We start from the raw sequence: 23,623 nt of genomic DNA, 5'->3' as shown, positions 1-23,623 counted from the left end.
TTTATGATTTAATCTAATCAGTTTCTGAGTGACTTGGCAAACAGATTGAATAAAGTCAGTTTACTGCCTCTAAGCAATGTGAAACCCTTCAATCCATCTCATTCACTTTGCAGGCCTGCCTCTAAACCAACCCTAAACCCCGCTAGGTGAAACTTTCAAAAAATTGTCACTACACTGATAGAGTAAGACATCAGGAAGAAGATGCAAAGACAATGATGAACTAACCTAAAAGGAATTAGTTTGGTGAAAGGTCAAATGTCAGAATAATATAGTTTATTCACTTTGGAGGTGATTTTGAGGTGCGATTTCTCCACATTGCTTCAGTGAAATGTAACCAAATTTGAACCTGTGATAGAGTACGACACCAGGAAGAAGATGCAAAGACAATGATGAACTAACCCTCATTGATTGGCCTAAGTCAGTGCCTCTAACCCTAAGTCCAACTATCTGCGATCCAAAAAATTGTCACTGTAAATAGGTACCAATCAACTCAAAATGGCCCGAAAACATTTTTGGAAATTGGAACATTAGACACGTCAAATTTCACCTCTGATCCATTCCATTCACTTTGCATAGGGACATGTCTTTTTCAATACGTTTTTCTTAGGTCTAACCCTCAGTCAGTCATTTGTCTGCGGCTAGCAAATATGTCAAGTCAAGTCAAGTTTATTAACGCCCAATATCACAAAGCATGCCTCAAAGGGCTGTACGTATAATACAGATGGCAAATAAGCAACTGTTAGCAAAACACACACACAAGTATATAAAAAGCATTAATAACAGAATATTTGTGTCATTAAAAATTATTTAAATAAAATAGTTGATCACATACTGACACAATGGGAGCTTTTATTGTATTTTTGTATCAGTGTACAACACAACACACATCCACCATAAAGGCTATGAATGATTGTGATTGCAACAACATATCAAAATATTAAAACACACTTTATGTTCTAATGTACAAGAAAGAAAATCATACTCACAGTAAATACCATCTCTTACAGTCCCAAAAAGTCTTACAATTCTACTTAATATCAAATAATTAATTACTTTTAAAATGGCACATGCTTTCTCTAACTAAACAATCACAGCAGCAAGCACTTGTGAATTTACATTCTGTCATGACATGCAGGAAAAGTCCAACCAGGATTATTTATGATCAGCGTCACTACAACAGATTTAAGGGTATTATCTCTGCTTGAGCCGCAGTAATACTCTTACTGCAGTTATTGTCAATGAAATCCACTGAGTAATGGTGTGATGGCATAAAATACATGTCTACAGAGTACTGTTTTTACTGCATATACTACTATGTTATATAATATCATACTGAGTGTAACATGAAACAAATGTCAGAAGCAGCTTAAAGTACTCAGTTCACGTTTCTAATGAAGTATCTTAGTTTCTTCCATATGACTAGATTAATAAATAAATACAAAAATAAAAAACTAACATTGAGCTCAATGATATATAAATATATATACATATATATATATATATATATATATATATATATATATATATATATATATATACATATGTATATATATATATATATATATATATATATATATATATATATATATATATATATATATATATATATATTTCATATATATATGTTCCTCCATGAGCTGTGTGTCGCACCTTGCAGCTGTTGGTAAACCAACCATATCATCAGGCCACGCTACAATAACTAACTTCCTGTTAGAACATCAACATTCTTTTTTCTTTTAAAGTGTCTCTGCCTCATGCCTCTTCTTCTTTAATTCTCCTGCTCCCTCCTCACATTACAAAACCTCTGGTGTCATGTACAAATCAACAACAATGCCCAGATTTATAAGCATTCACCACACGCATCAGTGTTTACTAATATTTATCAGCTTGTGTGAACAAAAAACTGTAAAATCAACATTTGACAGCTCAAAGTAATGTGTCAAAGAAAAATGAGTGTTAGGCTGGAGTATGTCCCTGAAGATGACTAATCGTCTTTATTATTGAGCTCAGAACTCAGTCTTGACCTGTTTCCACGGGAACACATGCTCTTGTCTTTGCTGAGGATGCTGGTGTCGACCCGAGACAGGGTGCACATGCTGCCCTGGTGACCCGATCGAAGCCTCGTGTTTCGGAGCTCCAGCTCATCGTAGCTTGAGATCCGGACAAATGGACACCAGCGGAAAACCCGCTTGAAGCCGGCACGGAACCTGCACCCACATCAAATCATGTTGTACATATAAAGTGGGCCTGTCTACATGTGTGTTTTGTTGTTGTTGTCGGGGAGATTTATTTTTGCTCACCTGCTGTTGAGGCAGCAGTAGATGATGGGGTTGTACATGGTGGAGCTCATCGCCAGCCACAGCACCGACAGGTAAACCTGCTGGATGTACTTCCACTTGTTCAGAGGCTTGTTAAGACCCGTCACAATGAAGTAGACGTGATAGGGGAGCCAGCAGAGGGCAAAGGTCACCACCACGATAATCATCATCTTCACCACCTGCGAGAACAACTAACATCATCAACTGCTTTTGGGTTTGTTTTTGTCACTTTTATGCCACATAACATCAGATTCATCTTCAATTTATAAAGTTGCTTCGGTGAACATGCTAGCAAACAGTTGTTAATGTACCTGTGTATATGGTTGTGTTATGTTTTGGTCTCCAAAGGACACTTTTCAGGGTACAAATGGCCATTCATACACTGTGTCCATCCTCTCCAGCTGGAGAAACAGACTAAAGAAGCAAAACACATTCTTGCCCACATGCCACTTCACTGTGATATTGAGTGTTTGAAGCCATGACAGCTCTTTATATATTTTTTTTTGTCTTTGAAGTCGCAAGTATGTCGTCTGTTTTCCTTCATTATGACCACATTGGCTTTTCATTCTAATGAGTTCAAAGTGGCTGCCGTATGAAGAAAGGAGAAAGGTCAGCGATGACGCACCACACACAGCAGGTTCCAGTGTGGACGGAGGAGAGAGCCACGCAGACATCATCAGTGCGTCGCAGTACAATACCGAGCTGTGGGGGGTTGAAAGGAGCGGGCAGTTATTGTAGCATCATCAGAAGCTCATCTGCTAGACGGAGATGAGAGCGACGTCCTCTTATCTCCGGCCCAGATGGCATCTTGTCAGCATGGGCCTTTGAATCAGGCCTGACATTGTCTTGTAGCTTTGTTTCCTGACATTTATGAAATCCCTTTTATCTCTCACGGCCCAATTTTGCCAGCAATCTCAGCCGGTGATGATCTTTTTCTATAAAGCCCTCGAGAAGATAATAAATGGCAAACCTACACCTGTCTCCGTCTCTATTTCTGTGCACTGAATGTGCTGTGGCATCAAAGCAGCATCCATAATGTCGATCTCTGTTTTGTAGTTCAGCCTGTTGCTTTCTTCACTCATTCTATAGGATAACTTAAGTTTAATCAAGATGCATTTTTGTAATTTGGCCCGCCTGAAATGTTGCTGATTCACAGTTAAGGAAATGATTTGTGTCAATGATTTGTGTATCAAATTTCACCCCAAACATCCTTTTATAACTGAACACTTCCTCCTTAAACTTTCTCTTTGATTAACCTGCAGTTTCTACGACGTCTAACAATATTCATTATTCGCAGGGGCATCGTGATAGATGCTCGTCATGACAGCTGTGACGACCTTAATCCCCGTCTCACCCGACCCTCACAGTAGCTGCTGCAAAGCACACTGTGTAGTCTGACTGATGACGTCGAACTGCTGTGGAACAAGTGCCTCCGGATGCTTTTCTCTTCTGTTGGGCTGCAGCTAAAATTGAAATAGTTATGTTTGAGTCTCTAGCAATACATAAGAACTCAAAGTGTACTAACTAAAGTCTGTTTTATGTGTCTGGAAAACATCAAATGAATTCCCTTTACGGTGCTGAACCGATGTGCTTTGCAGCTCCACAGGACACATTTTTAGTGATTGGAGCTGTAAGCGGTCCACATTGACTTGCGACACAGCAGAGACCTGATTGCATTTGTTTTAGTCGTCTGTGTAACGTGTTCTGCTCTCTCCCAAACCAGCAGTCGTCCTTCCAAACATGTGGATCGTTATCAATTTGGTGGAATGATGTCCCTTTGAAGTTTTGTTTGTTTGTTTGTTTTAATTTTAGTAGTTAAGTGTTAGGAAATGCAGGTGAGGATACAACAGCAGTACAGCTGGTGTGTTGTCCTCTGTCCACGGCAATGGCGGTGCATGTAGACGGAGCGGCCGGCAGCTCCTTTAAATTTCACTACACTTTCGATTATCTAACTGTTATTGCTTCTGTTTTGCTGCTTAAACACTTATTGCAAATGGCAGTAAGAAAATCATCTGCACTGGAAGAGGAAGTTTCGCATTATGCGCCACGAACTTTGAGACGATTACTGCCCACTGCATCTTTCTACCATCCAACAGCGCCCGAGGAAGGAGAGGAAGAACGTCAGGATAAGAGACCTGTCTCTATTACGAAATCCAGTGCAGGACAACAGCGGGACAAGGAGTGGTTGGCTCCGTTTACCTCATAGATGTTGGGGGCTCAAACACAGTCACAGTTGACTGACAGGTTTTGCCTGATGTTGAACTTTTGATGTAAAGGTGGCGACCGTATTATCATCAACACCTTGGCTGGCCTGGACGCAATTTCAAAAAAATCACCACAGAATGACTCCCTTGGTGTTTTGTCTAAATATGTATATTAATAAGTGTCTATATGTCGTATGTTTTTGTAGCGTGAAGGATTTCACAAACCGTCATTTTGTTATGCAACCCTGTTGTAAAATGATGGATAAACCTCCTGAACCTTGAAACGTGACCCTTATTTCCTGCAGAAATTGACTTCTTTGTAAGTCTTCGTAACATCTGACCAAGTTGTCATTTTTTTAAAATGTTTGATCACACAAAATACCAATTTCTACATAATGTTGCTTTAAGGTTGTCATGATACCAGAATGTTTGACTTAACTTTTGATACAACTGAAGAAAGAAAGAAAAAGTTGTACGCACATAAAAAAGGATCACATTTCCTTTCGATTACCAAAATGCACACAGTGCTGGTACAAAGAAAAATAAGTCAAATGAACAAAATCTATAATAACATTAATATCTGTGCAGTCTGGGGTTGAAAATCTAATTGTAGATCAGTTTTTTTAATAGCCCCAGTACTTTTTGATACTATCTCATGTGGACAGTATATCGCTTTCAACATGTGGTATCGAAAAAGAACTGAAGTATTACTACTTTTGACCACCTTAGTGTATTCTTTATTCTTTGTTTGGACCCTCGTAAGCGCCCACAAAGTATTCACTGTCTTCCTGGGGTCCACACAAAAACAAATAAAATTAAAGACAAACAATTTTACAGCAGTGAGAATTAAAGTCAGAAAAAAGTGAAATATACTCTAAATATGAAACAATAAACAATATAAAATGACAAAATAACAAAAACAATCAAAAACGTTTCGAAAAACAAAAAAAACTAAACAACATCTATGTGAGAGTCGTCGCGTCAGTGTTTTATTACAGTTTCACTGAATGTCCTCAGACAAGCAAAAACTGTCTTAGTAAGTAGAAATATATGCCATACTTCCTTAATAGAAGGAAGTTAACTATAGACTATCAGTGCATTCACTAAATGAGGTGGTTACCTTCCGTTTGGCCCTGAGCTGTCCATGATAGTTATCAGATGAGTCTCCTGGGATCTCCCCTCCCCACAGAGTCACGCCCACAATGGTGTAAGTGATGCCCATCACCACTAAGGGCAGCACATAAACCAGGACTGTCACTATGATATGATACCTGCACAAATGGAGAGACGCAAGTATTTTAATTGACGAGTAACAAGCAGGATGAAGAGAGGCTGAACCATGACATACATATATCTGGGGTTGATGACAGACACAACCCGACCAAGCACAGAGACATTCACAGAAACGAAACGAGATTACAGCCCAGAGTTCTCACATGAAGGAGTCGTCGGCCATGCGGGGCCAGGCCACGTAGCAGAGGGTCCTGCGGGGCAGAGTTTTGGTAGTAGAGAAGTAGCAGAGAGGGAAGGCCAGAACCACGGCCATACTCCAGATACAGACGATGACTCCTGTGGTAGCTTTCGCCGACAGACGAGGCTTCAGGGGATGGATGATGGCCATGTACCTGCAGGTCAGAGGTCACAACGAATTGTGACTCCAGACTGGTCAATGCAAACATTACAAAATAGTTTCACTTAATGCAAACTTGGCACATAAACCCGGTAGCTTATAGGCATGACCATTATCACAGCTGGTGTTTTGCTGACTGGGTTAGTGTGACTCACTGCATTACTCAGATTTAGGGCATTTAGCAGAAGCTTTTTATCCAAAGCAACTTACAATAAGTACATTCGTCACAAGAAAGAAACTACAACATATCACTGTCGATAAAGTAAAAAAGGAAATGAACTGAATTAACAAAAAATGAGTAAACAAATAAATAACTTGACTGAATTTAAGAGGACAAGCTGAGATTCAAAACAATAAACCGTTCTAGTCATAAAAAACGCATCATCACAATCTTATAATTTCCTTTGAAGTGAATTCCAAAGCTGTTAGTCATGTGTCCAGCGAAAATATAAAGTTTACCTGACTTAGTTAAGTCATTTTACGGCTGTAAATAACAACCAGCTACTCCTGTTGGAGACTGTTTGTTCCTGCTTTAGTACTAAAATGTAACAACTCGAAGTTAATTATTTCAAAGTTGAACATTGTGAGGGTATAAAGACTGAATTTAATAAGCTATTTCATGGTTAGCAATGTCTTCTTTTTATTGTAAAAACAAACAATCATGACTTACGTAAAAGTGTATTAAAGGCATGCAGGTAGTTTCCACGATACGTTGAGGGTCTCGGGAGAGTTTTAACTCATCATTAGCAATTCCTTTGGGGTTGTGCTTGTATTCATCTCAAGAATCTTCAATATCCAATCACCCTTTTAAATCTACTTATTACAAGCTAATTGCTGACTTTATGTGCAGTTTGGTGCTGAGCAGGGAGCAAACAGCGTCTTTTTAGAGCTCTTTTGCTCTAAAAAGACAGCCTGCCGATGCCTTGAGAGTACATAAGTAATTTTATTTACACAGCACCTTTTGTGAGCCGAGAAGTCATAAAGTGCTTACATGAAACTCAGTAAAAGCAGGGAAAAAATAGAGAAAATCACACAAATGCAAAACTATGCAAATGGGTCTTGATCTTCCACCTCAAAAGCACTGTCTCCGTTAGTATTAAGCCTAGATCGAGGAGGTAAAACCTGAGTCACACACACACACACACAGGAACTCATACATGCAGCCAGGGAGAGGGGCACAGCACAGATGTCAGGAACTCAGATTCAGGTGATAATCGACCAAAGAAATCCTCAATAAGAATGTTCTATCTTTCTGCAAAAGTACACGTAAGTTAAGACTTAAATGTCTTTTTGTTCAATTTTAGAAAATGTTCTCCTGTCACAATGTGCTCCACTCCGGTATGCTGAGGAAAACATGATGTTATTTTGATCACAAGTCTTCCTCTCAGTTTTTTCATTGATTGGTTGTTAGGTTTATAAAATGTCACCAAACCTCAAGAAAGACCCAAGATGACGTCCTCAAATGTCTTGTTTCATCCAGGACTCATTCAATTAATGTCAAAAGGGAATTAAAAAAAAAAAAACAGAAGACATTAACATCTAAGAGACTGGAATCAGTGAATTTTGACTTTTAAAAAACTACTGAAACCCATGAATTTATTATCAAAATAGCTCCGTCATTATCAAAGTTTAATCCCTGGGTGCTCATTTTGTAAAAGATTCGAAGTAAAAACACAGAAAACTACAAAATGTAAAATTAGGAACTTTTTTTCTGTAAAGGAATTATTGAATAAGGTCATTGCGTGTACTTTTTATGTGCAAAATATATTATGACTCTAATTTTCATTTAGTCCAGTTGGAATTCCAACGGTCTCTTACTCAGAATAACACTAAACTCTGCCTGATACCATACAGTCTGTCCCCACCTGTCGATGGCTATAGCCGTCATGGAGTAGATGCTGGCGAACACCGCAGTGACCGGGAAGAAGTTGTGGAACCTGCAGTACACCTCTCCGAAGTACCACTCTCCGTGAGCCGCGTAGACGAAGTTGATGAGCGTGTTGAAAGCGGCCATGGACACATCGGAGAAAGCCAAGTTCAGCAGAAAATAGTTGGTGACGGTTCTCATCCGCTTGTGCGCCAGGATAATCCAGATGACGATCAGGTTTCCGAACACCGCCACAGCCAGCACGGTGCTGTACGCCACCGACCACAGCGCGATGCGCCACGCCGGCTGCACGAACTGGTTGGTCAGATTTCTGGTTGAGTTGGACTCATGGCGTTCAGAGGCCATTCCTCAGGTGTCCTCGGTCCGGATCTGACTCTGTCTGCTGCTAGCAGGCGACAGGCATCACTTTGGAACCTCCGATGCGCAACATAAGCGCCAGATGTGTTAACATGTGACCAACGAGACACAGAGATGAGAGAGAGAGACAGAGAGAGAGCGAGAGAGAGAGAGAGAGAGAGCGCATCAAGCAGATGCATGTCTGGTACAGTCTAAGATCACATCTGTCAAAGGCAGTCGCACTGATAGGAGCACCACATGTCTGTTACTATAGCATGAGGAGCAAATGTGTAGGTTCTGGCTGAGCAGATTGTTGTGCTTTTTGCAGTGGAAGAGTACAGATACTTTACGTAAAAGTACTAAAATCACGCTGTAAAAAAGTTTAAACTCTCTGACCTGCACTGGAGTAGTAGTAAAAGTTTGATCAAATGAACAACAGGTGTGTTACTTTGGCCAGTAAGATTATTAGCTCATCAAATAGTGACTTTTACTTCTAAACTCTGGTGAATGTCCAAACTGTGTCACTCTAAATGGAGGAAGCTGTCTTGCATTAAAGCTGCAGTGTGAGGCTTTGAATACGTGTGATGCAGTTAATCCTTAGTGCCATCAACATAAAGCTTGTAGCTTCAGGGTTTAGTGTAGGTTTATATAACCATAAGCTCAAAACAGATGTAAGTGTTAAGGTCATTAAAGGTTTGAAGGTGAGACTCTCTCTGAAAGTAACTTTTAAAAACACTTAAATGTTCAGTATGTAGTTTTGGGGAAGAATTTTTAATCTGGCGAAAAAGATCTTCATTGACTATTTTTATGCCTAAACAAACTAAATAAACAAACTCTTTGTTTTCATGAGTGAATAAACTGGATCAACAAACTGACAACACAATTTCATACTGTCTCACTTTCTTTATATTTGGCGGACGCTGCCACCTTTTTTTTTTAGCTTCAAACAGTGTTCTGGGGACATTCACTCATGTCCGTGGTGCCTCTTTAATTCAACAACATCTCTTCATGCTCCATCTTGAAAATGATCTACAGGTTTCTACTTAATATTTAAAGGCTGTTTTCTTTCTACAGGCTTAACAGACTCATAAACAGACAAGAGGACAAATTGAGCAAAAGGTGACGCACAATTTGGTGACTTTAAAGGGACAGTGTGTAATATATCAAGTATTTAGCGCCATCTAGCTGTGAGGTTCTACATTGCAACACTCCTTTGCTCACCCCTCCCGTTCTGAAGACGTTGGAAACGTTCCAGAAGCTACGGTGGCCCTGACGGACAAGAAACTCATTTTCAAAACATGGACTCTTTCCCAACAGCGTCGAGTATTTCTACTGATTCAAGTAATGAGGTAAAGATGTAGTTAGTTATTGTTATTGTTAGTGACGAGCGCTTTCACTGAGCTCCCTCTCAGTTCCGCAGTCAAGCTGGCTCTGAGCGAAAACGCGTTTAGCCTTACTATGTAGTACCACGTAGTGCTTTATGTCCCTCTCGGCAGTCCATAGTTTTTTTAAAACCGGAAAGACATGGCGGCCTCCATAGAGCTTGCCCGTGCTATGTATATTCAGATAGGTAATTCTTCGCTCAGGAGGATAAGTCAGCATTTAAAATAAGACAGCTTATCACCACTAAAAAGTGTGAAGGAAGAGCTGTAGGTCAGATAATTCTACAACTGAGACAGTAGTGTTTGACTACCAACCCCATGATAGAGATGTTCACAAGATGTGTGACAAACATATCCATCAATTCAGCGTCTCTGTCGACATTGAAAACGCTTCCGCTGGAGAGCCAGAAATAAAAAAAAATTGGCGTCTTTTTGACGTTCACTCGTGATTTCATAGTGACATCCTAACAGGGTTCACAATCAAAGTTTTTACAATGTAATGGTTTCTTTTCAATTTTTGTTACAGACTTTGATGAACTTATTGTGATTTTAAATTAAAGTTTTTATGACGGCAAAATTTTAATCTATGCATCAAAAGTTACAGGGCAGAGTCAAAACCTGGACTTTGACCAAGTTAGCCTGCATGAGGCATACACTTTACCAGGTGAGCTTTTCATCTGGTGTACTAAATGCCATGTTTTGGTCACCCAGCCTAGGAATGTTTAGCCTACTTGATGACGGTTGGATAGAAGATGTCTTAAATTACATTGTAAAAACTTCTTTACATGTCACTTGGACATCATGACGTTGAAAAAGACGTCTAAAAAAGACTTGAAGTTAAATCTTTATTTCTGGCTCTCCAGTTGAAGTCTTTTCAAGTTTGTCAAAGACTTTCAATTAACGCCTTTAGATTTATTCTTGCTCACTGGGTCCATACCATTTGAACAGAATGAAATTAAGAAGAGTTAGTTCACTCCGTTCTTACCTGACATAATATACTTCCATTTCACATCGAAAGGGAATCTGTTAAGACACTGTTCTGAGTGAACTTGAGTTTCTCCATTTTATGCTATTTCATATCATCACTCAACTACAAATCAAAGGAAAATATTGTACTTGTTGGCAAAGATAATTGTACACCAATGAGGACTTACTTATGAACGAAGACGTTGATTTGAGTTGATAAATTACTTAAATCGTTACACACTGTCCCTTTAATAAAGGTGCGAGCACTGACCACCTTTAGAGTTCATACTTCACATAAAAGTGCTTCTAACTGTAGCTGCCGTTTGCTGGTTCGCACAGTTAGCTCAGTTAGCTATACAGTGAGCCGTCTGGACTGAGAGATCTAAGTAGTTTTCTGAGAATGGACAGGCCAGGGCTAGCTGCTTAGCATGCTAACTTCAGTAGATACCTTTGCAACACAGTACATGGATTTCTTTCACATAACATGAACATTTCTTATTTCTTTACAACCTGTTGATTTTTTTAAACACAACAACTCCTGATCAAACTCTAACTTTCGATCAGGAGATGTTGTATACTAGTGGGCTCATTGTAGTAATGAACCAACGTGTTTACTCTGCTCTGTGCTCAGAGGCATTGCTGAACACACTGTTGGCTTCATTTGACTGGCTGCAGTTAATATGTGTTTGTCTCTGATAATCCAACCACAGCACAGAGATCCCAAATCACACTTCAAACTGCCTCGCAGAGAAAACACAGCTTATTAGTTTTCATCTCCTGCTGGGTTATGACTGCTAATTAGCTTCAAGTGTACCTGCTGAGCTTGTTTTTATGAGTGGTGTGTGTGTAGTTTACATCCACATTGTCATATCTGGTGTTTATAGTTTGGCGTCCCCCTGTGAAAAAAACATTCTCTGAACAAACGCAGGTATTTTTTGAGTGTGTGGGTCAGTCTTTTTCGAGCTCACAATCACATACAAGCTGTGGGGAACGACCACAAGAAGGTCAAAAAAAGTCTGCTTCCTCTCAGTAAGACCTCATTACCCAGAGGCCACCTCTTCTGGGCAACTCCCTGTCTCAAATGTCAGCGTTCAAACCTGTTCTCATCACGCCCCATCCCCTAATAATAAAAAAGGTCACAAACAGCTTATAATATCATCAGCTGCATTCAACAGCTCCTCTATTTCGAATGAATAATTCAGGCTTCATTTAATCACAATTCTGGGAACAGCAGGAGAGATGAGTGTGTCTCTGTCTGCCGTCTGATCTGTGGGTGATAGGGTGACGTTTGATCCGAGTGGAGCAAATTACAGTGACTGACGAGTGGAGCGTAGTCTAGTCAATACAACCCGGTGGAGGAAAGTAAACTGGTAAAGATGTTCTGTATCATTTTACGTCCTCTGCATCACTTATTTGATAAAAATGTGACTGACGTTCGTTTGAAACCAGATGGCTCAACACCTCCTCCACCACCTTCACCAGGCTGTTGCTGCGGTCTTCCACATACATGCAGTGGCAAAAGTAAGTATTGTCAGAGTCACCTACACTTGACACTGAGGTGTCAGGACTTAGAGAGTTTTTTATGTCATAATGTAAATATTCAGTTCTTCTGTGTTTATCACCAATAAAAAGTATGAAGGAAGAGCTGTAGGTCAGATAATTCTACAACCGAGACAGTAGTGTTTGACTACCAACCCCATGATAGAGATGCTCACAAGATGTGTGACGAACATCAATTCAGCATCTCTGTCGATGTTGAAAATGCTTCCGCTGGAGAGTCAGAAACCACATTTTTTTGGCGTCTTTTTAAACGTTCACTCGTGATGTCATAGTGACATCCTAACAGGGTTCAACATCAAAGTTTTTACAATGTAATGGTAGAATCTTTTCAATTTTTGTTACAGACTTTGAAGAACTTATTGTGATTTTAAATTAAAGTTTTTATGACGGCAAAATTTTAATCTATGCATCAAAAGTTACAGGGCAGAGTCAAAACCTGGACCTTGACCAAGTTAGCCTGCATGAGGCATACACTTTACCAGGTGAGCTTTTCATCTGGTGTACTAAATGCCATGTTTTGGTCACCCAGCCCAGGAATATGTAGCCTACTTGATGACGGTTGGATAGAAGATGTCTTAAATTACATTGTAAAAACTCTAACTTTTTTTAGATGTCACTTGGACATCATGACGTCTAAAAAAGACTTGAAGTTAAAAATGTAATTCTGGCTCTCCAGTTGAAGCATTTTCAACGTTGTCAAAGACTTTCAATTGACACCTTTAGATATATTCTTGCTCACTGGGTCCATACCATTTGAACAGAATGAAATTAAGAAGAGTTAGTTCACTCCGTTCTTACCTGACATAATACACTTCCATTTCACATCGAAAGGGAATCTGGTAAGACACTGTTCTGCGACAAGCAAACCTGTTCTCCCGGGCTTCACTTGAGTTTCTCCATTTTATGCTATTTCATATCGTCACTCAACTACAATTCAAAGGAAAATATTGTACTTGTACACCACTACATTTAACAGACAGCTTTAGTTACTATTCACATTGCAGAGTAAGTTTTTAAAATCAAGTTCATCAAATGTTTAGCACGTCAAATATAATAAACTACCAATAAAATCAATAAAATACCTTGACAAACTGCAACAGCAAAAATACATCAATGCATTAGGAATAATAGAACAATGCATGTTTCAGCAATAAGAGTACTTTTGCATATAATATTTTGGTACTTGTACTTATTATGTTCAATGCAGGAGTCTGATATTGCTACTTGCATGTATGAAAAGTAACTGAATACTTTTTGACATCGGAGGAGAAGCGAGGTTCCTCAGGACTGTTCCTAGTACGCCACACTAGGTATGACTGTTGTACTCTGTTTTTCTGCTTTGCGTCCTGTTGTGAATCAATATTAGTCAGCGGAAAGGTAGTTGTGTGTAAACCAGAATTTAAGCTCTCCGGGGCTCCGATCCTGTATAATTGAATGGTTTGTCTCTTCCCATGTCTGCTCATCAGAAGCAGTCACACAGTTTTATTGTTAAAAACATTTCTTTTTCACGGTGAGACATAAACTGGCATGGAACCTGTTATGGCCTGCTGGGAAAGTTGATGGTGAACCTCTCCGTGGAACGACACATAGATATCTGAAACATGACACAGGGCCTCTCAACTTCTTTTTTGTGAAGGGGTCACAAATAAAAATGTTTGGAGACCCCTGGTTCCATCTTTAATATTGAATTCTATTTTATGAGCTTGTGTTTCTTTATGGACATCTTTATCTGAAAATTAAATGAATGATAATAATAAAAAGAGTAACTCATTTTGCGATTTGTATAAGTTAGTGTGTGGCTCAAAATGTGTCCACCAGTTTACATCTCCCTTCTTTATAAACAGTTACATAAAAAAGGAAGTGCCGTGCTACACTTAAAACAAATGCCGGGCCCATTAGTCTTCTGTAAATCCTCCACTGGGATGAATTATACATGTGTTGATGGGCTTGAGAGCTTTTCCGCCATCTTCTGGCAGCAAACACAAGGGCAAAAATCTGTGTTTGTGCACTTGTGTGAGTTCAAAGGGAATTAATGAGTGGTCCTTCAAAATAAAACGCTGGCAAAACGTGACTGCTGTTTTGCATTAAACTGTCATTGTAACTGTCAGGCTTTGTGATAGTAATACATATAACATGCAGAGCAAACTAAAGGTCACCACATTTATATCCTTAAGGCATTTTAATTTTTTAGTTAATCTTATCTCATGTCCAAGAGTTTTTGTTTGAGTTTTTAGATTGTAACTCCCTTTCTTTACTCCTGTGGTTCAATTATTTTACTAATCTTTTAAATTTGACTTTTTATCACCATTTTGATTTGCTTCCTTTGTGTGTTTCTTGGTGTCTATGGTTTATACTCTGCTACACCGTAGAAAAGTTTCTACCTCAATATATTCTCAAGTTGAAATAAAGGTTGAAAACAGAAAAAAAAGAAAAGAAATTAAAAGTCCAACGTCAACAGGTTAGAGAGCAGAACAAAAACACAAGTCTCCTCGCAGCAGCACTCTAGCAGTATAGTTTTAACGATTTTCAGGCAGTCAAAGCTTGTTTGGGTTCATCTGAACCGAAACGAATTGGAGTGAAATGAAATCCACCAGATTTAATTGAACTGGCAGAGAGAACGAGAGGATGAGAGACAGAGTGAACGAGTGAGAGGAAGCAGCTTATGATCAAGTGACTGATCCGACAGGATTACATGTCTAAATGGAGCTCAGCACGTCTCTTGAGAGAGAGAGAGAGAGAGAGAGAGAGAGAGAGAGGGAGTGAGAGGGATGGAAGATGCCGGCAGGGTTATTTGGAGGGGAAAGATGCAAAGGTTGTGAGGTAATACACATTTTAACATTTACTAGATGTTAGTGATTCCCAAACAAGGGTGCAGTTCACCTTTAATCGGTCACAATGTGTAGGAGGAGAGGCAGCAGGATGATTAATGGGACAGGAAAGAAAAAGTCACTGCGTTCCTGTGTACAAATTTGAGTTTTAACCTTTACTCAAATGGGAGAAGTAAACCTTTAAGTCTTGGACATTTACTCAAATGACATGACATGTTTAGAGGTGAGAATTTGTGGATCATTAACTCATCACGTCTGTGACAAGAGGTCACATGTTGACACTGCTTTATCTTAAAGGGTCACGAGCGAAAATGGCTGAGAACCACAGAACTAGACCATGAAAGACAAGGCATGTAATGTAACGAGATGTTGATGCTTATAAGTTATGTTGTGAGAGTAATTAAAGTTAAGCACCGAGGAGTGATTAACAAATTCCCAGTTAAACTCAGTTTATCACAGTAAATCCGGCTTATCATCAAAAACCTTTGTCTCAAAAGGAAGATTTAAGTGAGAATGACCCGAGTTATCTTGGAAACTGATCCCTCCACGGCTATAGCCTGGTCTTGATAAGGTTAGCTTTCAGGATTAACCTAACCTGAAGCTGAACCAGGGTTACAATCAGTCATCAGGCTGGACACAAGAGTTTTGACCAAAGTTTCTCTTTACTGCCGCACTGTGAGCACACTGTCTGCAGAACATGTAAAATGTGTGTCACATATTGTGTCACACAGGATGCACTAGATTGTGTAATTAATCATCTAAGCTCATATCTATTACATTTGTAAGTTTCTAAATCAGAATAAGCTTAATTGGTGAATTATGTAAACATACCAGGAATTTAATTTCAATGTGTTTAATTGTTCTCAGTGGTCTTACACAGCTGAGTGCATCGACAACAGAGCTGAACAATTACAGGTAAAGAATCATCAGGACTATGATAAAACAGGTATGTGAAGAAAAAGGTGTTAATAGTGTATATCTGCACAGTTCCACAGTTAAATGTAATTGAAAGAAGATAACAAACAACATTGACTCATGGCTGTAGCCCAATGGAAAGAACCATTTTCACCATTTCTTCCCTTTTTAAATGTCCCAAAAGTCAAAATAAAGGTGCAGTATGTAGTTTTGGGGAAGAATTTTTTATTTTTTTGTCAGAAGAGAAAATTCTTCTTTATTTGGTGTTTTTTTATGCCTAGACAAACTAAATAAACAGCCTCTCTTTGACAGAAAAACTGAATAAACAAACTAGCCTTTAAGCACAACACAGTTTCATACTGTTTTACCTTTCTAGCTTCAAACATTGACATTACAGTCATTCCACTCATCAAAAATGCAAAGTGTAAAAAGCGTTTCTATCAGTAGATGCATGTACAACCCTGTGTTGTTGTTGTTGTTGTTGTGGTGGTCCCTCTAAGTTGCACCCCAGCCCACAGCGCACTCAGAGCGACTTCTGCTGGTAGAAAACAACACAGAGCAAGTTCCTGAATCATCATATAACCTTAACCCTCACAACATGTTCCACTGCTTGAAATCTGAGCCGAAGAACATAAAGAGGAGGGCCGCTTAAAGATTGAAACAAACACAAGGAAGTAGGCGGGCCGGCTGTAACTGAAACAGCCTGGATCTATTGGTGGACTTGCTGAGTGCTGGCCTTCATGTCTGCGCATGTCGACAGTTAAAGGCTCGGACTGTGAAAGCAGCTTGCGCCTGTGTTGGTTTGCTTGCAGGTTTGGAAATAAGGCAGTGCTGTCCTGGTACGACGTCACTCTGAATTCAAAGGTTGCTGAAGTTCAGAGCAGTGCAGAGTGCAGAGCAGTACTGACCTGGTGACAGAAAAGGTAAGACAACATCCGGCTGTGAACATTGTGTCTAGCTTATGTCTCATGCATTCTGTTAGTGGAAGTTGATTTACATGTTTTTACATGTTTTACATGTTTTTTTTTCTCTGAGCTGATCCTGTCAGTTGAACAGTGCAGAATCGGACTTTGCTCCTCTGCAAGACTTGAGCAAACAGAGTAGTGAGCTGGTTGTGAAAACTCCTTTACTTACTTTTATTACTTCATGGTTGTTATCAACTCTATGAAGGCAGCATGCTGTATCTGAGACTAACACACTTCTGAAAAATGACTAATATGTTTCCTCTCTCCGAACTGACGTTTTGATGAGGACACACTGTGAGGTTTCACCTTTTGAATGTCTGTTTAACTGTTGATATTGTATTGATATGTTTCTTAATGGAAACCACAAAGAGGAGTGTAGTAAAATGAAACAATGCAACAGAGAGACATTCCTACACATTGTCAGCATCACATTTATTCACAAAACTTACTGCACACTGCCCAGCATTTATATGCAGTGTCTGAGCATAGTATGGTAAAGGGGTAATAACACATTATAATGTAGTTGTGGGCAGCTTTTAAGTGTGTTAAAAAAGAAAACATCAATTTGTTCAGACCTATATTATACTTTTAAACCATTTAGTCGTCACACACAAGAAACTTTAAACTGGAAGAGGCATACTCACTCACAGATCACTGCTCTTTCTGACAGAAAGACAGTGAGCAGACTGTAAAACAGAGAGAACTTGCGACTAAAGTTGCACGCCACAACAAGTCATGTCCCATGACGGCAAAAAAATAAATGATAAATAAAAACGATTACAAACACAAACATATTAGCGCTCAGATTTATTTCTTTAAATCATTCATAATCTATTAGATCAGTGGCCCCGACAGTATGAGGCATTATGGGTCCAATGTCAAAGAAAAAAAATAGACACAATACCAAACTTAGTCCGCCCTTCCTCGCAGTTTTCCTTCGTGATTAAAGGGGCTCTAGGGCGTTTCCTTTGGTTTGGCTGTGTTTAACTTGCAAATTGGTGTCACTGTTGCTTTTCAAGAAAGACAAGTCTCATAGTAAGAGTGATGCTAGCAATCTCTGGGACAACAATTGCCTTCTTCCTTTCCTAACTCGATTTTTCCCATTGCATATAAGAGTATGACATGGACAAAACAACTAGAGTGTATCGGTACTGAAGCCCTCTGTAACTGAGAAGCAGGCTGAAGTGTCTTGAAGGCATGTGTTAGTCATTCACACAACATCTCTGTATACTGTTGGAGCAACAACTTACTTGCATTATTTGTTGTCAGAGAGGAAAAACACGTGCAGGGTACAAGCTATGTGTCAAATCATTTTCTTGTAGGTGTATAAAGGACTTTTTAGGTTGTTATTCAGGTCAGTTAAGGCAGTTAATGAGATTCCTGCATAAGACGAGGCCTCTTTCAACAGCTGCGTGGTCCCCTGAGGCTTTTAGTGTTGACCCTTGGGGCTGAACATTGTCAAGAACGAGGATCAAAGAATATGTTGACTAAAACCATGAAAAGAGGCCATGTCATTCTATACTCTCTTCACTGGCTTCCCACTAAAAGAGACCTTAACCTGCTATAGTTTTTTGGAGGAGAAATTATTTTACGGTCACAAGTTCTCATCAGGATGCATCAGTTTACCAAAATAAATAAGAACTTCTCAGACTTCTCCATAGTCAGCATGTGTCTAAACTTACCGTCCAGAAACCATGAAAAAAAAAAAAAAATCCATCAAGAATTAGTTTCATCCAAGGAAACCTTTTTGGAAGAGAGAGATTTTAAGGAATGTTGAAAGCATGTGTGTTAAAAGATCCTCAACCTCAAGTATTCAAATGTTTACCCGTTTTTCAAAGAATATTTTTGAATGTTGATGTTAGGGTTGGGTGGTCTTCTGCTTTGACGCTGTGCTGTACCAGTTTAAATCTAGATATAATAATAGACTGAAACAGCATTTCCCATTTTTAAAAGTTCTGGCTAATTAAGAAGAGACAGCAATAGTAGCTCTTCAACAAGAACTTGAAAACACCACACTGAGATACAGCTTCTTTTTGGTCTCACTCACGCTAGTTCCCTAAAAAATTAGGCCGCTGACTGCATAGCCGCAAAGTAAAGACCTTCATCCCTGATGGCAATTATTATGTGAATAAATCAACCATCAGAAGCAAAACTCAGGATAGTTGTTATCTGTAGTCTCTCCTTGAGTCGCAACATCTCTAGCAAAACATATTTACAAAGTGAACAGCTTGTGCCTCATTTAGAACTGTCCTTACTATGAACAATAGTAAGGACGGCTCAGTAAATGGGCAACTACAGTTTGCTTTGCTCAGGAGGTTGTCTGTGCAATGATTCACAGAAAAACATGCCTAAAGTCTAATGCTGTTTTTACATCAACATACAATATTTATACAGGGGTTTACATATCCACTGGGATCTCCGTTAAAGTCTGGGTCAGTGACTTATTAAAATAAATAACTGACTGTCATCCTGCAGCGAATTTGCACTTTTCACTCCGTTTACGATGTTTTGCGAGCCTTAACCCTAACTCCCCACACCTCGGACGAAGAGAATCGCCCCTCATTTGAATTCCTGACATGCTCTAATCCATGAGTGAGTTTTGAGTCTAGAAAACGTTTAATTCCCACATTTCTCATCTAACTACAGATGGAACGCGTCTCTTTTCCGCCGCTTTCCCGTGTTGCCATTTGTGGCGGCACCCACGGAAATGAGATGTCGGGGGTGTACATGGTGAGAGAAATGCAGAAACGGAAGGTAGATCAGGCAGGATCTGCTTCTATAACCACCGTCCTGTCGAACCCACGCGCCGTGGATGCTTGCAGAAGATACATAGACCAAGATATCAATCGCTGTTTCACAGATGCCTTGTTGAGGTAGGTTGAAAAAAAGGAAAGTTGCACCACAATACTCCCTCTTGTAAATGCAAAATAAAACTGTAAAACAGCTATTAGATAACTCTGTTACTTCTCCTGGCTTCCAGTGCCCCCTTAACAGACTCCTCACCCTACGAGCTGAGGCGAGCAAAGGAGCTGAACGCTCAGCTGGGGCCCAAAGGAAGCCAAGAGGCCGTGGATCTACTCTGTGATATCCACAACACCACTTCCAACATGGGCCTGTGCCTCATCTTATACTCTGTAGACTACATCACCCTGCACATTTACAAATACATACAGGTAAGAGCTCAGTCATCAGACACACATCTTCAGGTTTGACTTCACTGATTTTGACTGATGCCATATATTTAATAGAACAGATGTAGAGCATAGAGTACCGGAAGTGCAGGTCTCATATTCTTCAACTTAAAGTGGGTTTAACGTGAATGAAAATTCTGCATTTTCTTTCCCTGCAACATAAACATGTTTGATCTTTGATGAGCACTATTGATATAGATCCCTTCAACTTCTTTTAAATTTTTTTTTTTTTTATAATTGTAACCAGGATATTTTTTCACAGCAGGACATTTAAGAGTACAGCCATGCTAACAGCTGCACGAGGCTGCACGGTGGTTTGACAATAAATGCCAACATGCTGATGTTAACCATGTTAAAGGCGAACTATGCACAGGGGCAGCGGGTGATGAAGGCTTGAGAAGCCCCAGCCTTTCCTAAATGTACTGTTTTTTGTTTTTTTACATACAGTAACGTGCAGGTCACAGTTATATCCTAGAGATAATCCACTGATCCGATGGCCCGATCATAAAATAAACATTATGATTAATAGCGGATGGGATGCGGGAGGGTAAAATAAAACTGCAGCGATCCCCTGAGGGCAGAAACATAAGTGCCTCCCCTGTGCGCACGAGGCACAGCAGCTCAACTTCATTGACTATTTAAATCTCTCGACAGATTCACACAGTGACATTGTTTACATAAAGAGGCAGTTTACCTGAGCTCCATCACAGCTGCCCTAAAAACATTACTTTCAGAGGCTAAAAGTTTAATTGTGTTTCCTGTGGAGAGTTTACTCTGTCCTGTCAAGTTGATAACCAAAGCGTTTCTTTTTGCTGCTTAAATGTACCAAGCTATTTGCTGCATACCTTACTGCATGCCTGGAAACATTTAAAATCCTGAAAGCAGCATCTCCTAATTATCAAAACACAACATTAAAGAAAATACTCTGAGTACCAAGATAAATCTGTATGAGTATTCTATGTCAAAGCTCAAAGGGCTGAACTGATGCTTGCAGAGCCCTAAATTGTCGACTTTGTTGGTTTTCAGAGCAAGATGACCTCCACGCCGGTGAGAGCAATCCAGCTGGATATACCACTTCCTGAGGCGTATTCCTTTGAGTCGGTGGGCAAACACGGCTTCGGTAAGTGTGTGAATCTTCCTGTCCACGTCTGTGGAAAAAGTATATTTTTCTAAGTTGATTCGGATGTTTCACCTGTTCCTCTTCTCTGCAGCGCTAGAGGTCGGCCCGCAACCCAACGGTGTGGTCAGAGCTGATATCTATAACATGGTGAAGGAGGCAGTGGATCTCACAATGGAGTGGCTTCAGGCATTCAATTCTGGTAAGAAACAACTACTGTACTATATCTAAAGGGACAGATGCCCCAGTTCTGTCAATTAAAGTTCAAGAATCAAGCTTTTGCTTATCCGGGTCCTAGACAATGGAACAGTCCCCCTCTGTTGAGTTCTTTAAATCTCATCTCATAATTTTTGCTTCCTCGCTCTGATTTGTTGTTATGTCTTAAAAAATGTTTTGTCTACGATTTAACAACTTCTTGAAATGCTTCTTATTGTTTTCAAAAGCTTGACATAAATATGGTTCTATCTGATTGCTTACTTTTAGTAGAATGTGGCCGTGAAGATGATTTTGGTTTTGCAGTGCCGGCCTCTGAGATTTCTGTCCGTACCAAAGCAAAATGGAGGCGGCAGCACAAATCTAGGAAGCTGGTGTCTCATAACTTTTACCTCAAACTAACTAGATGGAAAGACGCCAAACGCAATAAATTATCAATTACTTAAATGACCTTCATAACGTGACCCTCCTCGACTGCACCAGCATTATTCCTCACAATGTCCTTTGCTTACAGGAAGTTCTTTTGAGGGAGGTGAGGTGGAAGCATACACTACGGAGAGGAGTGTAGACTACCCGAGGGATCCTACAACCAATGAGATTACTGCTGCCATACACCCTCAGCTGCAGGTACGCATGCACACAGAAGTCTTCACTTAAGGCAGCTATAATCAACATCTCATAATGACAATCTGTCAAATGACAGCGTGAAAACAATGTCATAAGTGAGCAAATGGGGCAAATGGGTTTTTTTACCAGCGCGAGAAAGGCATACAGGAAACAGGATTTGCTTGTTATATTGTTTTGCTTGCTTGTTTTGGGACAAATAGATCATTAGAAAGAAACTAAGAGCACTCAATGGACATTATGACTTCTTGCCTGCGTACAATTCACCCCCATGGTGCCGAAGTGGCCCTCTTTGATTTTGATACGTTTTAGTTAACTTGATTTTTGGACAAACTGCCACTACAGCTGCTATACATTATATCATCATTGTTTTTATGACACCTTATAACCAGCAGGTTTTAAGTCGCTCTTAGTGGTCATTCTTTGCATTAACTAAGGAGTCATTTTGGACAGCAGGCCGCTGCCAAAAACAAATTAATAGAGCTCTAAAAACCCACTTACTACGGACAGTTAAATAACATTTTCACATTCAAATTTACCTGCAGCAATCCATAAAGAAATAAACGTGATTTAGGGAATTTAAACTCCACATTTTCATCCAAAATCTCTCCTGGTGCTTCGTAACTCACCTGTCAACGTTCTCTGTCGTCCTCCAGGATAACGACTTCAAGCTTCTCCGACCAGGCGACCCCACGTTCCTGACATTTTCTGGAGAGACGGTGAAGCACGAAGGAGAAGAATTATACCCTTTCTTTATAAATGAATGTGCCTACTACGAGAAGAAGATTGCTTTCCATTTAGCCAAGAAGATCACTCTGAACTTTCCGTCCATAAGTGTGAAGAAGGACTGAGAGCAGAGACAGAATGAGCCCAATGTATCTGCTCTAGAGATTTTTGAATTATGACGCACACGTCTTGTTTTTAATCTTTTTTTAATCATTTCAAATGAGGAAATGAGACTTATGCAATGAATCAAAGCTATGATTAGCTCATTATACTGTATGGAATTCTGCAACAGTACTTCCTCTGTGAGGCTTTAACGGGGGTATCAGGTTTCATAGCAGAGTTGTTTTTCTACTTGAATGAATGATATTGCACAAGTATATGAACTAAAACTAGATTTTTAATTTTTCTTTTGCACTGTGGCAATGATGCAAAGCACCATGTTTGAATAAATGGAAATATGTACAACATGAAGTATTAGATGGTCGGTGTGTTTTGATTTGATTACGATCTCTAGAAGAGTTTACAAAAACTGAACAACAGGCCTCACTCACCAGAAAGAAAGAAAGAAATATTCCTTAAACAGTTTGATCAGGCAGAGTAGTGTCAAAAGGTGTGTTAAAAGCCTTAATTTAGTCAGGCATATTGGTATTTTAAAATAGGCCTACAATAGAATGTCAGGGTGAAACAATTTCCTGATTTAAACAATTACAGCCGGAACTAATTAAATAGATTTCATCCGCAATTAAATGACAATTAAAAT

At 39.6% G+C, this 23,623-nt stretch overlaps 2 protein-coding genes across 4 annotated transcripts; one reads left to right on the top strand and one right to left on the bottom strand.

Moving 5' to 3' along the window:
• Positions 1-1,971: 1,971 nt before the first annotated feature.
• Positions 1,972-8,485, bottom strand: tacr3l (tachykinin receptor 3-like). 3 transcript variants are annotated; one of them, XM_030419976.1, is made up of 5 exons: positions 8,018-8,485; positions 5,959-6,147; positions 5,643-5,793; positions 2,301-2,497; positions 1,972-2,207 (listed from the first exon to the last, which is right to left on the bottom strand). In XM_030419976.1, the coding sequence occupies exons 1-5, from the start codon at positions 8,383-8,385 to the stop codon at positions 1,985-1,987; spliced, it is 1,128 nt and encodes a 375-aa protein (XP_030275836.1). In that variant the 5' UTR covers positions 8,386-8,485; the 3' UTR covers positions 1,972-1,984. The 3 variants fall into 3 exon arrangements, with proteins under 3 accessions (XP_030275836.1, XP_030275841.1, XP_030275839.1); XM_030419981.1 differs by lacking the exon at positions 8,018-8,485 and adding an exon at positions 7,585-7,670; XM_030419979.1 differs by lacking the exon at positions 1,972-2,207 and having other exon boundaries at positions 2,297-2,497.
• An 8,249-nt stretch (positions 8,486-16,734) lies between these two features.
• On the top strand, positions 16,735-23,334 carry LOC115583304 (N-acyl-aromatic-L-amino acid amidohydrolase (carboxylate-forming) B-like). The gene is made up of 7 exons (XM_030419986.1): positions 16,735-16,950; positions 19,639-19,865; positions 19,973-20,165; positions 21,210-21,303; positions 21,395-21,502; positions 22,028-22,140; positions 22,794-23,334. The coding sequence occupies exons 2-7, from the start codon at positions 19,639-19,641 to the stop codon at positions 22,986-22,988; spliced, it is 930 nt and encodes a 309-aa protein (XP_030275846.1). The 5' UTR covers positions 16,735-16,950; the 3' UTR covers positions 22,989-23,334.
• Positions 23,335-23,623: the final 289 nt, after the last annotated feature.

This window comes from Sparus aurata, chromosome 1 (genome assembly GCF_900880675.1).
Source record: "Sparus aurata chromosome 1, fSpaAur1.1, whole genome shotgun sequence".
In the NCBI taxonomy this organism is placed as follows: Eukaryota; Metazoa; Chordata; class Actinopteri; order Spariformes; family Sparidae; genus Sparus; species Sparus aurata.
The sequence above is the reverse complement of the archived record's forward strand: the minus strand, read 5'-3'. Positions and strand labels throughout refer to the sequence as shown.

Bases quoted from the DNA above. Each gene is read 5' to 3' on its own strand.
- tacr3l (XM_030419976.1), bottom strand. From the start codon at position 8,385: ATGGCCTCTGAACGCCATGAGTCCAACTCAACCAGAAATCTGACCAAC. The intron at 6,148-8,017 runs GTGGGGACAGAC...TCTGACCTGCAG, and splicing joins ACGGCTATAGCCATCGACAG to GTACATGGCCATCATCCATC. The intron at 5,794-5,958 runs GTGAGAACTCTG...CCATTTGTGCAG, and splicing joins ATGGCCGACGACTCCTTCAT to GTATCATATCATAGTGACAG.
- LOC115583304 (XM_030419986.1), top strand. From the start codon at position 19,639: ATGGAACGCGTCTCTTTTCCGCCGCTTTCCCGTGTTGCCATTTGTGGC. The intron at 19,866-19,972 runs GTAGGTTGAAAA...CCTGGCTTCCAG, and splicing joins TTCACAGATGCCTTGTTGAG to TGCCCCCTTAACAGACTCCT. The intron at 20,166-21,209 runs GTAAGAGCTCAG...GTTGGTTTTCAG, and splicing joins ACATTTACAAATACATACAG to AGCAAGATGACCTCCACGCC.